Source organism: Hyperolius riggenbachi, chromosome 3, assembly GCF_040937935.1.
Source record: "Hyperolius riggenbachi isolate aHypRig1 chromosome 3, aHypRig1.pri, whole genome shotgun sequence".
In the NCBI taxonomy this organism is placed as follows: domain Eukaryota; kingdom Metazoa; phylum Chordata; class Amphibia; order Anura; family Hyperoliidae; genus Hyperolius; species Hyperolius riggenbachi.
The window spans coordinates 407,784,523-407,798,428 of NC_090648.1; the positions used below are offsets into that span (position 1 = coordinate 407,784,523).

Here is a 13,906-nt window from a genome sequence, read left to right on the forward strand (position 1 = left end):
CAGCAATCATGAGGCCCCCAACAAGACAAATTCAGCAATCATGAGGCACATAAATAGAAAGCATTTCACATAGATAGGCACAGACTAACCAGCAAGCTCATGGTGACCCAGAACTCATTGGAGTGTGTAAGGGACTACAATGGTCCTAAAAGCCCCCTTACTAAGATGTTAAGAAAAACAAAAGTTTGCTTTCCTAAAACAGAAAGAATTTGCGATAATTCAGGTTGGAGTGAGCTTGAGATGTCTCCCAGGCACCACTGCTGAATATATGCAAATTAACCATTGTACCCTTAGAAGCTAAACCGCTGGAATGCAATGATGTGTCAGCTTGTTAATACGTACAGAGCCATAATAATCATAGATAGGCAGAATGCCCCCTTAATATGGTAGACACCTCTCACCTGGCTTCTGAATTCTCCTCTACTGGCTACTTTGCCTGGCAATACTGTTTTTGGCTGGATTGGGGATGATGTGTGGGCTGAAAGGCCTGGCAGTGATGCTGTGGCCGGGTTGGCTGGTGGTGATGCTGTGGCCGATGCAGTGGCTGGGTTGGCTGGCGGTGATGCTGTGACCTGGCTGGCGGTAATGCTGGGCTGTGCTTGGCTGGTTGAAGTAAATGCTGGCCTTACTGGTGGTGATACTGTGGCCTTTTTGACGGTGATTCTGGGCTGGTTGGCTGGTGGTGATGCTGGGCTGGCTGGCCTGGATAATTTAGGTAGTGACAGGTGCCCCCTAGTTAAGGTAGTGCCAGTAGCCCCCCAGTTTAGGTAGTGACAGGAGCCCCCCAGTTTAGGTAGTGACAGGAGCCCCCCAGCTCATTTAGTGACAGGAGCCCCCCAGTGTATGTAGTGACAGGTGCCCCGCAGTTCAGGTGGTGACAGGAGCCCCCCAGTTTAGGTAGAGACAGGAGCCCCCCAGTTTAGGTAGAGACAGGAGCCTCCCAGTTTAGGTAGTGAGTGACAGGGACCCCCAGGTAAGGTAGTGAGTGACAGGGACCCCCAGGTTAGGTAGTGATTGACAGGCACCCCAAAGGTTAGATAGTGAGTGACAGGGACCTCCAAGTTAGGTAGTGAGTGACAGGGACCCCCAGGTTAGGTAGTCAGTGACAGGGACCCCCAGGTTAGGTAGTGAGTGACAGGCACCCGCCTAGGTTAGGGAGTGACAGGGACCCCCAGTTAGGTAGTGAGTGACAGGCGCCCCCTAGGTTATGTAGTGACAGGGACCCCCAGTTAGGTAGTGAGTGGCAAGCGCCCCCCTCACCAAACAGCCAGCAGCAGCATCAGACCTCGATCAGTGGGCGACCCGAACAGTTAGAGCGAGCACTGGGCGCACCACACAGTATATGCGGAAGTGATGTCACTTCCGCATATCAGTGCGGTGTCCGCTAGGTCCTAGCACCCGCACTAGTGGTCACCCACTGATCAAGGTCTGACCCTGCTGGCTGTCTGGCAGCGGGCAGCCAGGGCACTAGCGCACTGAAGGGGTTGTTCCGGGTGTCTGGAACCACCCCCTTGCACCTAGACCGGAAGTGCCTCCGGAATCTGAGCAGCGGCAGCCACTGAATGTAATAGTGCAGCTGCCGCTTGCTCATGTGTGTGCGCAGTAGGGGGGCCCGGGGCCCGCTAGCCGTGTGGGGGGGGGAGCGCTGTCACCCTCCCTATTGAGGGACCCCCCAGCCAGATATGCTGCTTCTTCCCCGCAGCGCAGTCTCCCGGAGGCAGATCAGGGCTACGGCAAGATGGCTGCCGAAGCCCTGCTCTGGAGACTGTGTCTCCAGTACAGGGCTTCGGGAGCCATCTTGCCGTAGCCCTGCACTCTGCCTGTCAGCGCGGGAGATGTGCTGCAGGAGGATCATCGGGGAGCTGGTGCCAGATGCCGGGAGAGGAGAAGACTTCTGTCAGGTAAGTGATTTGTTTTTTTTTTCACAGGTGCATTTTTTTCTAGTTTCTGCTGCCCACATTACGATTTTCTGGTCTCTGCTGCCCACATTGCGATTTTCAGGTGTCTGCTGCCCACATTACGATTTTCAGGTGTCTGCTGCCCACATTATGATTTTCTGGTCACTGCTGCCCACATTGCGATTTTTAGTTGTCTGCTGCCCACATTATGATTTTCAGGTGTCTGCTGCCCACATTGCGATTTTCAGGTGTCTGCTGCCCACATTACGGTTTTCAGGTGTCTGCTGCCCACATTACGATTTTCATGTGACTGCTGCCCACATTACGATTTTCAGGTGCCTGCTGCCCACATTAGGATTTTCTGGTGACTGCTGCCCACATTACGATTTTCATGTGACTGCTGCCCACATTACGATTTTCTGGTCACTGCTGCCCACATTGCGATTTTCAGGTGTCTGCTGCCCACATTACGATTTTCATGTGACTGCTGCCCACATTACGATTTTCTGGTCACTGCTGCCCACTGTACGATTTTCTGGTCACTGCTGCCCACATTGCGATTTTCAGGTGTCTGCTGCCCACATTACGATTTTCAGGTGACTGCTGCCCACATTGCGATTTTCAGGTGTCTGCTGCCCACATTGCGATTTTCAGGTGTCTGCTGCCCACATTACGATTTTCATGTGACTGCTGCCCACATTACGATTTTCAGGTGCCTGCTGCCCACATTAGGATTTTCTGGTGACTGCTGCCCACATTACGATTTTCATGTGACTGCTGCCCACATTACGATTTTCTGGTCACTGCTGCCCACATTGCGATTTTCAGGTGTCTGCTGCCCACATTACGATTTTCATGTGACTGCTGCCCACATTACGATTTTCTGGTCACTGCTGCCCACTGTACGATTTTCTGGTCACTGCTGCCCACATTGCGATTTTCAGGTGTCTGCTGCCCACATTACGATTTTCAGGTGACTGCTGCCCACATTGCGATTTTCAGGTGTCTGCTGCCCACATTGCGATTTTCAGGTGTCTGCTGCCCACATTACGATTTTCTGGTCACTGCTGCCCACATTGCGATTTTCTGATGACTGCTGCCCACATTGCGATTTTCAGGTGTCTGCTGCCCACATTGCGATTTTCAGGTGTCTGCTGCCTACATTACGATTTTCTGGTCACTGCTGCCCACACATTGCGATTTTCTGGTGCCTGCTGCCCACATTGTGATTTTCTGGTGACTGCTGCCCACTTTACGATTATTTTCTGATGACTGCTGGCTGCTGCCCACATTACGATTATTTTCTGATGGCTGCTGCCCACATTACGATTATATATATACACTGGCTGTATGCAGGGGGAACTGGCTATATACACTGGCTATATGCAGGGGGATCTGGCTATATACACTGGCTATATGCAGGGGGAGGCATCTGGCTGCATACAGTGGGTATATGGGTATATACAGGGGGGGGATCTCTGGCTATATATACAGGGGATCTGACTATATACACTGGCCAAAGTGGCCATATATACAAGGGGGATCTGGCGAAATACAAGGGGGAATGTACTGAACGGGGAGTTATCTGGCTATATACTATAAATGGGGATCATATGGTTACTTATCCTAACTGGGGGGGGGGCTCATCTGGCTACCTGTGTGATAAATGGGGGTCATCTGGTCACCTATACTAAAGAGGGGTGGGGTAATTTCGTTATCCATAATAAAGGGGGGTTATCTGGCTACTTAATCACTGCCACATTATATATATTTTGGCGAAACGCTACTGTATCATGTGTATTTTGTAGGGAAACACTGCGCATTGTGTGTATTTTGTGGAGAAATGCTGTGCATCATGTGGATTTTGTGGGCAAACGCATGCGCGGTAGTGTGCGGCTTGCCAAAAGAGACCTATCAGGAACCCCCCCCCTTGAAAATCCTGGATTTGCCCCTGCAGGGGGCGACAGCGGGGCTGACGGGGTACCTCCAGAGATAGATTGGGGCACCCCAGGACATGGGGGCACAGGCCCCCCTAAAATAGGGCTAGTGACTCCCCTGACTGCTAGCTAGTGTATCAGGCCCAACTTTTGATGTGGTCAGTATGATTTAAATGTCAAGAGTATCATAGATCCCCTAACAAGACCCATCAATCAGTATGTACTAGTTATATGCAAATCAATGTCAGATTGGATAAGGAGCTGAATAATGCTCCAGCACCTGGTGGAGCTAAAATGAGGAAGAAACAAGGATTTCTATGAGTATATGACACCTTAGTGGGTAAAAAACAAGGAAAGGGGCACAACTTGTGAATTGTATACTTACTTAAAAATAAATGAATACAAATTTCAGAACTCTGCTGTGATCCCTACAAAATCTACTCAAGAGTCTCAGTGTTTCTTAGCACTGGAAAAAGATTTCCATATCTAAACAAAGCATAAAGCATGCCATATTATTATTTTTATTGATGATGATTATTATTATTTTAAGCCAAATGCACGTTTAGGAAACAAAAATTCAGGTAAACACCTCAAGTGGTGAGTCCAGGAACATTTTTTTTTTACATTTGTATTATATATTTTGATTATCTAATATAAAATTGTCAGGCACTGTGTGGAAGATTTATTGAGGCCCCAACAGGTATTTCAAGTGGAGGATTACATTTGATCTTTCCTGTACTACATCTGGCCAACTTATTCAAAAAGCATTGTTAAATAAATTGTATACTAGTTTATGAGGGCCAACAGATATTGAATACTATGAGCAGATTGTGTAGTTAAACCCTCATACTACGTGGAGGTGGTAAAATTGGTCAGTGATTGGCCAATCACAATTGAAATTGTGTATCAGGCTTAACTCTAGCACCTATAGCCAGATAGACATTTTGGTAGAAGAAACATCATACATACATTTTCCAACAAAAGTTTATGGTGGCAGCATTGCAATGCTGGTTTGTAGTGCTGGGTCCCTGGTTTGAATACCAGGCAAAGCAAAATCTGCAAGGAGTTTGTATGTTCTCCCTATGTCTGTGTGGGTTTTCTCTGGGCACTCTGGTTTCTACCTGCATCCCAAAAACATACAGATAAGTTAATTGGCTTCCCCTTTAATTGGCTGTACACTACAATAGACATATGACCTTGATAGGGATTATATTGTGAGCTTTTCTGTGGGACAGTTAAGTGACAAGACAATATACGTCGTACAGTGCTGCAGAAGATGTTGGCGGTATATAAATACTAAATAATCATAAGAATAGTTGGTTCAGAAGTATGCGCATACCCAGGGCCGGAGCTACCATAGGAAAAAATGGGCAATTGCCCCAGGGCCCCAGAGCTTGTCCCTCCCCCATCTTAACTGTTGCTCCCCAGGAACTCTGCAGAGTCTGTTAAGTTGGGAGGTGATTGGGGGGAGGGTCAGCAGCCAGCTCAGGGGCCCAGGAGGGAGATTTGGCTGCAACAAAAGGCCTATAATGACGCTTTTTGGTCAGGGGTGTCTGTTGGGGGGTCCCCGAGCTAATTTTGCCCTAGGGCCCAATTGTTACTTGAACCAGCCCTGTGCATACCATCAAACAGCTGTATTCTCCCATGAAAATTTTTGATGCCTACAGTTTGTATACTGCTAACCTTTATAAGACATACCGAAAACATTTTTACAAAAACATTTAAAAACAAAACCAACTAATTTTATTTAATTTTAAAGAACCAAAAAAATAAAAAACAGACAATATCAGAATATAAATTTGTATGAATATCTCCCAAATTACCTATTAGCTACTTATATGTTTCTTTTGTTTCTTTCATATTTCCGGGTCCATATTGTTTGTGAATGCAGGTCAAATTATTCAGTCTTCTTCCCAAATATGCACATAACAAAATTCTAAAACAAACAAAAACTGAATTCTATACAGATGTAGAGTTGGGCCGAACCTCCGATTTTAGGTTCGCGAACCTGGTTCGCGAACTTCCGCGGAAGGTTCGGTTTGCGTTAAAGTTCGCGAACCGCAATAGACTTCAATGGGGATGCGAACTTTGAAAAAAAAAAATAATTATGCTGGCCACAAAAGTGATGGAAAAGAAGTTTCAAGGGGTCTAACACCTGGAGGGGGGCATGGCAGAGTGGGATACATGCCAAAAGTCCCGGGGAAAAATCTGGACTTGACGCAAAGCAGCGTTTTAAGGGCAGAAATCACATTGAATGCTAAATGACAGGCCTAAAGTGCTTTCAAACATCTTGCATGTGTATACATCAATCAGGTAGTGTAATTAAGGTACTGCTTCACACTGACACACCAAACTCACCGTGTAACGCACCGCAAACAGCTGTTTGTGTAGTGACGGCCGTGCTGCACTGGTGCGCACCATGGCGAGAGTGCAGGTTTTGGTGGCTTTACAGCCCATATGGTCGCCTGGCTGATGTAGCTGAATGACAGAACAGTGACTGTCCAGCTGATCAAATTTGGTCTGACCACAATGAGGCAACGACCTTATTATCGTGGGTGTGCCCCCCGAGACACTCATCTAGGAGCCGGTCATTGCTTCATTGTGATTCACCACGGCAAGGTAATGATCACGAAGGGGAATGGGCACATGTACATGCCTTTTCTTTTGTTGTTGCAGCTGCCCGCAGTGCTGCCAGAAAAATTAGGCAGTCATGTACACGCACCAGAAAAATTATTACAGCGGCCGCTGCTAGCAGCGGCCTAAAAAATTCAGCAATCCGCCTGGAGTCCCGGACCCTGTTGGTGGTGGCGGAGAAGGTAGTCAAGCGGCCTGCAGGCAGACATGCTGTGTGGAGGGACTGGGAGCGACTTAGTCTTCTTGGGGCAGGCCAGGCAGCCAGTCACACGGCGTGCAGGCAAAGATGCTGTGTGTGCGGGGACTGACTTAGTCTTGGGGCGGGCAGCAGCCCTCCGGGATCCATGCCTCATTCATTTTGATAAAGGTGAGGTACTTAACACTTTTGTGACTTAGGCGACTTCTCTTCTCTGTGACAATGCCTCCAGCTGCGCTGAAGGTCCTTTCTGACAGGACGCTTGCGGCAGGGCAGGAGAGAAGTTGGATGGCAAATTGGGACAGCTCTGGCCACAGGTCAAGCCTGCGCACCCAGTAGTTCAAGGGTTCCTCACCGCTGTTCACAGCAGTGTCTACATCCACACTTAAGGCCAGGTAGTCGACTACCTGCCGTTCCAGGCGTTGGTGGAGGGTGGATCCGGAAGGGCTACGGCGAGGCGTTGGACTAAAGAACGTCTGCATGTCCGACATCACCATGAGATCGCTGGAGCGTCCTGTCTTTGACTGCGTGGACACGGGAGGAGGATTAGTGGCAGTGGTACCTTGCTGGCGTTGTGCCGTCACATCACCCTTAAAGGAATTGTAAAGCATAGTTGACAGCTGGTTCTGCATGTGCTGCATCCTTTCCACCTTCCGGTGAGTTGGTAACAGGTCCGCCACTTTGTGCCTGTACCGAGGGTCTAGTAGTGTGGCCACCCAGTACAGGTCATTCCCCTTGAGGTTTTTTATACGGGGGTCCCTCAACAGGCAGGACAGCATAAAAGACGACATCTGCACAAAGTCGGATCCAGTACCCTCCATCTCCTCTTGCTCTTCCTCAGTGACGTCAGGTAAGTCAACCTCCTCCCCCCAGCCGCGAACAATACCACGGGAAGGTTGAGCAGCACAAGCCCCTTGCGATGCCTGCTGAGGTTGTTCTCCTGCCGCTGTCCCCTCCTCCTCCTCCTCCTCCCCCAAAGAAACACCTTGCTCATCATCCTCTGAGTCTGACTCGTCTTCTGCACACGACTTCTCTTCTTCCTCCTCCTCCCCCCTCTGTGCTGCCGCAGGTGTTGAGGAAACAGCTGGGTCTGATGAAAATTGGTCCCATGCCTGTTCCTGCCGTAACGGTTCCTGGTCACGCTCATTCACAGCTTCATCCGCCACTCTACGCACAGCACGCTCCAAGAAGTAAGCGTAGGGAATTAAGTTGCTGATGGTGCCCTCACTGCGGCTCACCAGGTTGGTCACCTCCTCAAACGGCCGCATGAGCCTGCATGCATTTTCCATCAGTGTCCAGTTGTCGGGCCAGAACATCCCCATCTTCCCAGACTGTTTCATTCTACTGTAGTTGTAGAGGTAGTGGGTCACGGCTTTCTTCTGTTCTAGCAGGCGGGAGAACATGAGCAGGGTCGAGTTCCAGCGAGTCGGGCTATCGCAAATGAGGCGTCTCACCGGCATGTTGTTTTTGCGCTGAATTTCCGCAAAGCGTGCCATGGCTGTGTAAGACCGCCTCAAATGCCCACAGAACTTCCTGGCCTGCTTCAGGACATTCGCTAAGCCAGGGTACTTTGCCACAAATCTTTGAACCACTAGATTCATGACATGTGCCATGCAGGGTATGTGTGTCAGCTTCCCCATATGCAAAGCGGCAAGCAGATTGCTGCCGTTGTCGCACACCACGTTGCCTATCTCCAGGTGGTGCGGGGTCAGCCACTCATCCACCTGTTTCTTAAGAGCAGCCAGGAGAGCTGCTCCAGTGTGACTCTCCACTTTGAGACAAGACATGTCTAAGATGGCGTGACACCGTCTTACCTGGCATGCAGCATAGGCCCTGCGGAGCTGGGGCTGTGTAGCTGGAGAGGAGAACTGCCACTCAGCCAAGGAGGAGGAGGACAGCGAAGAGCATGTAGCAGGAGGAGAGGAGGTGGCAGGAGGCCTGCCTGCAAGCCGTGGAGGTGTCACAATTTGGTCCGCTGCGCCCTGCTTGCCATCGTTCACCACCAGGTTCACCCAATGGGCTGTGTAGGTAATGTAGCGGCCCTGCCCGTGCTTGGCAGACCAGGCATCCGTGGTCAGGTGTACCCTTGACCCAACGCTCTTCGCAAGAGATGACACCACTTGCCTCTCAACTTCACGGTGCAGTTGGGGTATGGCCTTTTTCGAAAAATAAGTGCGGCCTGGCATCTTCCACTGCGGTGTTCCGATGGCCACAAATTTACGGAAGGCCTCAGAGTCCACCAGCCGGTATGGTAACAGCTGCCGAGCTAACAGTTCAGCCACGCCAGCTGTCAGACGCCGGGCAAGGGGGTGACTGGCCGAAATTGGCTTCTTCCGCTCAAACATTTCCTTCACGGACACCTGACTGCTGCTGTGGGCAGAGGAGCAGGAACCGCTCAAGGGCAGAGGCGGAGTGGAGGAGGGTGCCTGTGAAGGTGGAAGGGAGAAAGTGGCAGAAGCAGATAATGCACCTGATGGAGGAGGAAGAGGAGAAGGAGGGTGGCTTTGCTTTTGTGTGCTGCTGCTGCTTTTGCTCAGGTGGCCATCCCATTGCTGTTTGTGCCTTTTCTCCAGGTGCCTTCGTAAGGCACTTGTCCCTACGTGAGTGTTGGCCTTTCCACGGCTCAATTTTTGTTGGCAGAGCGAACAGATGGCTTTGGTCCGATCTGAGGCACACACATTAAAAAATTTCCACACCGCTGAGCCACCCTGGGATGTGGGCACTATGGGGACCTCAGCAGCTGATGCTGAAGGGCAAGTTGGCTGGCTGTACATAGGTGGCGATACATGGTGCCGGACTCTGCCACCAGCTGTTTCTGACGAAGAGCTGCCCCAGCTTCTTTCAGCAACTTCTCTCCTCCTACTACTCTCTGACTCCCCCTCTGAACTGTCCCCCTCTTCATCTCCTCTATTGGGAACATACAGAGGATCCCTATCATCGTCATCATCGTAATCATCCTGCCCAGCTTCGCTTGCCTCAGACAAATCCAAACATGCACCATCAGTAGGTCCTTCATCCTCCTTACACGTTACATCCATAGTGTTGCCGGGTAACTCAAATATATGAGCTGGTGAAAATTCATCTGGCTGTAACAACAATGGCTGTGCATCAGTGATTTCAACACTAAATAATTCTTGCGAAGTGTCAAATGCAGCGAAAGTGGTGCTAGTAGTAGCGCTGGTGGCTGAGCAAGATGAGGTGTTCTGTGTCGCTAAATACTCAACCACGTCCTGACAATCTTGGGAGGTGATGGGACGTGCCTTCTTCCGAGCACTGTACTGTGGGCCAGGTCCACACGAAATTACATTTACACGACCTCGCGCAGACCTGCCGGGTGGCCTTCCTCTGGCTCTGGCACTACCTCTTCCTCTACCTGTTTTGTCCATATCGGGTATGCACGGAGTGGTATATCACATTGCGTGCACTCACGTAGGTAGGTGGGTTCACTTAACTGCACAGGTATGCGCACTGATGCGGTGGGTTCACTGAACAGAACAGGTATACAGTGGCGGGTTCACAGAACAGGTATGCAGTGGCAGGTTCACTGAACACAACAGGTATGCAGTGGCAGGTTCACTGAACACAACAGGTATGCAGTGGCGGGTTCACTGAACAGGTATACAGTGGCGGGTTCACTAAACAGAACAGGTATACAGTGGCGGGTCCACTGAACAGAACAGGTATGCAATGGCAGGTTCACTGAACAGGTATGCAGTGGTGGGTTCACAGCACAGGTATGCAGTGGCGGGTTCACAGAACAGGTATGCAGTGGCAGGTTCACTGAACACAACAGGTATGCAGTGGCGGGTTCACTGAACAGGTATACAGTGGCGGGTCCACTGAACAGAACAGGTATGCAGTGGCGGGTTCACTGAAGAGGTATACAGTGGCGGGTCCACTGAACAGAACAGGTATGCAGTGGTGGGTTCACTAAACAGAACAGGTATACAGTGGCGGGTTCACAGAACAGGTATGCAGTGGAAGGTTCACTGAACACAACAGGTATGCAGTGGCGGGTTCACTGAACAGGTATACAGTGGCGGGTCCACTGAACAGAACAGGTATGCAGTGGCGGGTTCACTGAACAGGTATACAGTGGCGGGTCCACTGAACAGAACAGGTATACAGTGGCGGGTTCACTACACAGAACAGGTATACAGTGGCGGGTTCACAGAACAGGTATGCAGTGGCAGGTTCACTGAACACAACAGGTATGCAGTGGTGGGTTCACAGAACAGGTATGCAGTGGTGGGTTCACAGCACAGGTATGCAGTGGTGGGTTCAATGAACAGGTATACAGTGGCGGGTCCACTGAACAGAACAGGTATGCAGTGGCAGGTTCACTGAACAGGTATGCAGTGGTGGGTTCACAGCACAGGTATGCAGTGGTGGGTTCACAGAACAGGTATGCAGTGGTGGGTTCACAGCACAGGTATGCAGTGGTGGGTTCAATGAACAGGTATACAGTGGCGGGTCCACTGAACAGAACAGGTATGCAATGGCAGGTTCACTGAACAGGTATGCAGTGGTGGGTTCACAGCACAGGTATGCAGTGGTGGGTTCACAGCACAGGTATGCAGTGGTGGGTTCACAGAACAGGTATGCAGCCAGACAGGAACAAGTTAAGCCTAACTAATCTTTCCCTGAGAGACAGTCTGCAGCAGCTCGCCCTACTCTCACTAACGCAGGCAGCACACGAGTGACCGTAATGGCCGCCGCTGCCTGCCTTATATAAGGGGGGGGGGTGGGGCTCCAGGGGCTAGTGTAGCCTAATTGGCTACACTGGGCCTGCTGACTGTGATGTAGAGGGTCAAAGTTGACCCTCCATGTGCATTATGGGGCGAACCGAACTTCCGCAAAGGTTCGCCTGCGGGACGCGAACGCGAACCACTGAAGTTCGCATGGAACCGTTCGCAGGCGAACCGTTCGGCCCAACTCTATACAGATGGTAAAGAGAGAAACCGAGAGCCCAATATAGTGTAGTATGTATTGGATCAAAGGGGGATAATGATTAGTAAGTAATATACTCACAAACATGGGTTACCGCTCAGGTAACCATTGTATAGGCAGGTGGGGAGATTAGACCTGTCCCCACTCAGGATTAAGATGTCGCTCTCTGAAGAAGGAAAAGAGGGTTTATCACCCTTCCACCAAGGGTGGCAATCTTGACTAATAGATGTACGGAGGCGCCAACAGGATAAAAATTACTAAAATGTTTAAAACATTCGGGTGGCAGCGGTGGACCAGCCACTCAAAAATGGACTTGATGCTGTCACTTGAGAAACAAACAATTTATTCACATACTCCACGAACAATATCGCAACGCGTTTCACGGGCACAATCCCGCTTCATCAGGCATTCAACAATGGGAGTATTACACACGTGCAGGTCCAATATACGCTTGGCACCTCAGCGGGATTGTGCCCGTGAAACGCGTTGCGATATTGTTCGTGGAGTATGTGAATAAATTGTTTGTTTCTCAAGTGACAGCATCAAGTCCATTTTTGAGTGGCTGGTCCACCGCCGCCCCCCAAATGTTTTAAACATTTTAGTAATTTTTATCCTGTTGGCGCCTCTGTACATCTATTAGTCTATACAGATGGTGTTCTTGGTGAAAAATGAAAATCACACCATGGCTCACAAGTTGCAAATCATTTCTGCTAATTACTTAGACACTGTGCTGCTTGCTCATTTATTCATGTTTTTGCTAAATTTATTTTACAGCTAAAACATTATCTGAACTGGGAAAAGATTCTGTTGTTTCTACGGCTATTGACCTGTTCACGCAAGCTGGATTAACCTCACACCTCTCTTTGAATGAGCGAGTCACAGTGATTGCTCCACAGAACACGGCATTCAAAGGTTAGTCTTTTTGTTGCTACATGCCTTGTACATTACACCATTAAGTTGTATCAGTAAGAGTAAAGTCAAGATGACAATGAAGAATTTTTCACTTATTAAAAAAAAAATGTGGTGAGAACATCCAATGATAGATACTGAAATTCCATATACATTTGCATGCTACAAATCATGGGGGCCCATAGAAAAATTTGGATTGGACCTCCCCAGGCATGATATGTCTCCCCTCCGCTTGCCCAACCACAAGTTCGCAGCCTGCAGGTAACACTATAGGGTCAGTTTCCAACCGTATTGCTGACTTAAATTAGCCTCAGCTTTCAAAATTACTGGTAGTACCTTTAACTTCTAGAATAACAGAACCATTGTACTAACATAAACCCTTTTGGCAAAAAAAAACAAAAACTCTGACCCCCCCCCCCTTTTGACCCATGTAAATCCTGTATATTAAATTAATCATGTAAATCCAAGTTATCCTGTATATTTCCCACAAACCTTGGGCCACAGGTGCACTGATCAAGCCCTACTTTTCCCCTTCACTTCACTCATTTTATAACTCCCATCCTTATTCCCTCTATGCCCAATTCACATCATACATTTTTCTTCATCCCAATTTCCTCCCTCCACCACATCCAGTCCCCCCTTCCTCCCCATATAATATGTCTGTCCACCCTACTCTGTCCATCCAAACTTACACACGTAATATGCACTGATGAGAATATATTTATATATAGCCATTTTTGCTTCATCAGGAAACAAAACAAATAGTTTTCTCCAAAAAGTTTATTGTTAAACAGTTTTGTTTAAACTGGTCACCTCAGGGCCCTAATCACACAATCTACTTCCTAACTACTTCAGATCTACTCCCATATTCACACTGTGCTTCCTTGTTATCCAACAGACAAGAGAAGGTACATTAGCCAAGGCAAGTAAAGTGTGTGGAATGGGCCAGTGACCTTGCTTACCCTTTCATACTATGCTCCTCTTCCCTACTGTGTTCACCAGTCTAGTACCCCTCCCATACTAAGTCTCTCAATCCTAGTTAACACCCCATAGTGTGCTACCTTCTTTCTGATCCTACCTCTACGTATTGTACTCTACCCCATATGGTGTTCCATTTTCTTTGCTATTCCCTCCATACTTTGATCCCAGCTCCTGGTTCCTCTTTACTTTGTGCTGTCTGCTACTGTGCCCATTCCTATTATGTATTTCCAGCTCCCCCTTCAAAAGCATGCCACTCATACCTCTCATGACATGCCCCAGCTCCTGGTCTCCTTTATAATACTTTGTAAACCACTTCTGGTCACCCTAGCAATTGTGTGCTGCTTATCGCTCCTGGTCGTGACAACTCACCAGTCTGGTAAGGAGATACAGAGCCATATCAT

General features: G+C 49.0%; 1 protein-coding gene across 1 annotated transcript in view; it reads left to right on the plus strand.

Annotated features, from left to right (window-relative positions):
- TGFBI (transforming growth factor beta induced) overlaps positions 1–13,906 on the plus strand; it is a 198,124-nt gene that overhangs the window by 106,866 nt on the left and 77,352 nt on the right. The window contains exon 9 of the mRNA XM_068277429.1: positions 12,390–12,527. Coding sequence (XP_068133530.1) covers positions 12,390–12,527 — 138 coding nt within the window. The remainder of the gene's footprint in view (positions 1–12,389; positions 12,528–13,906) is intronic.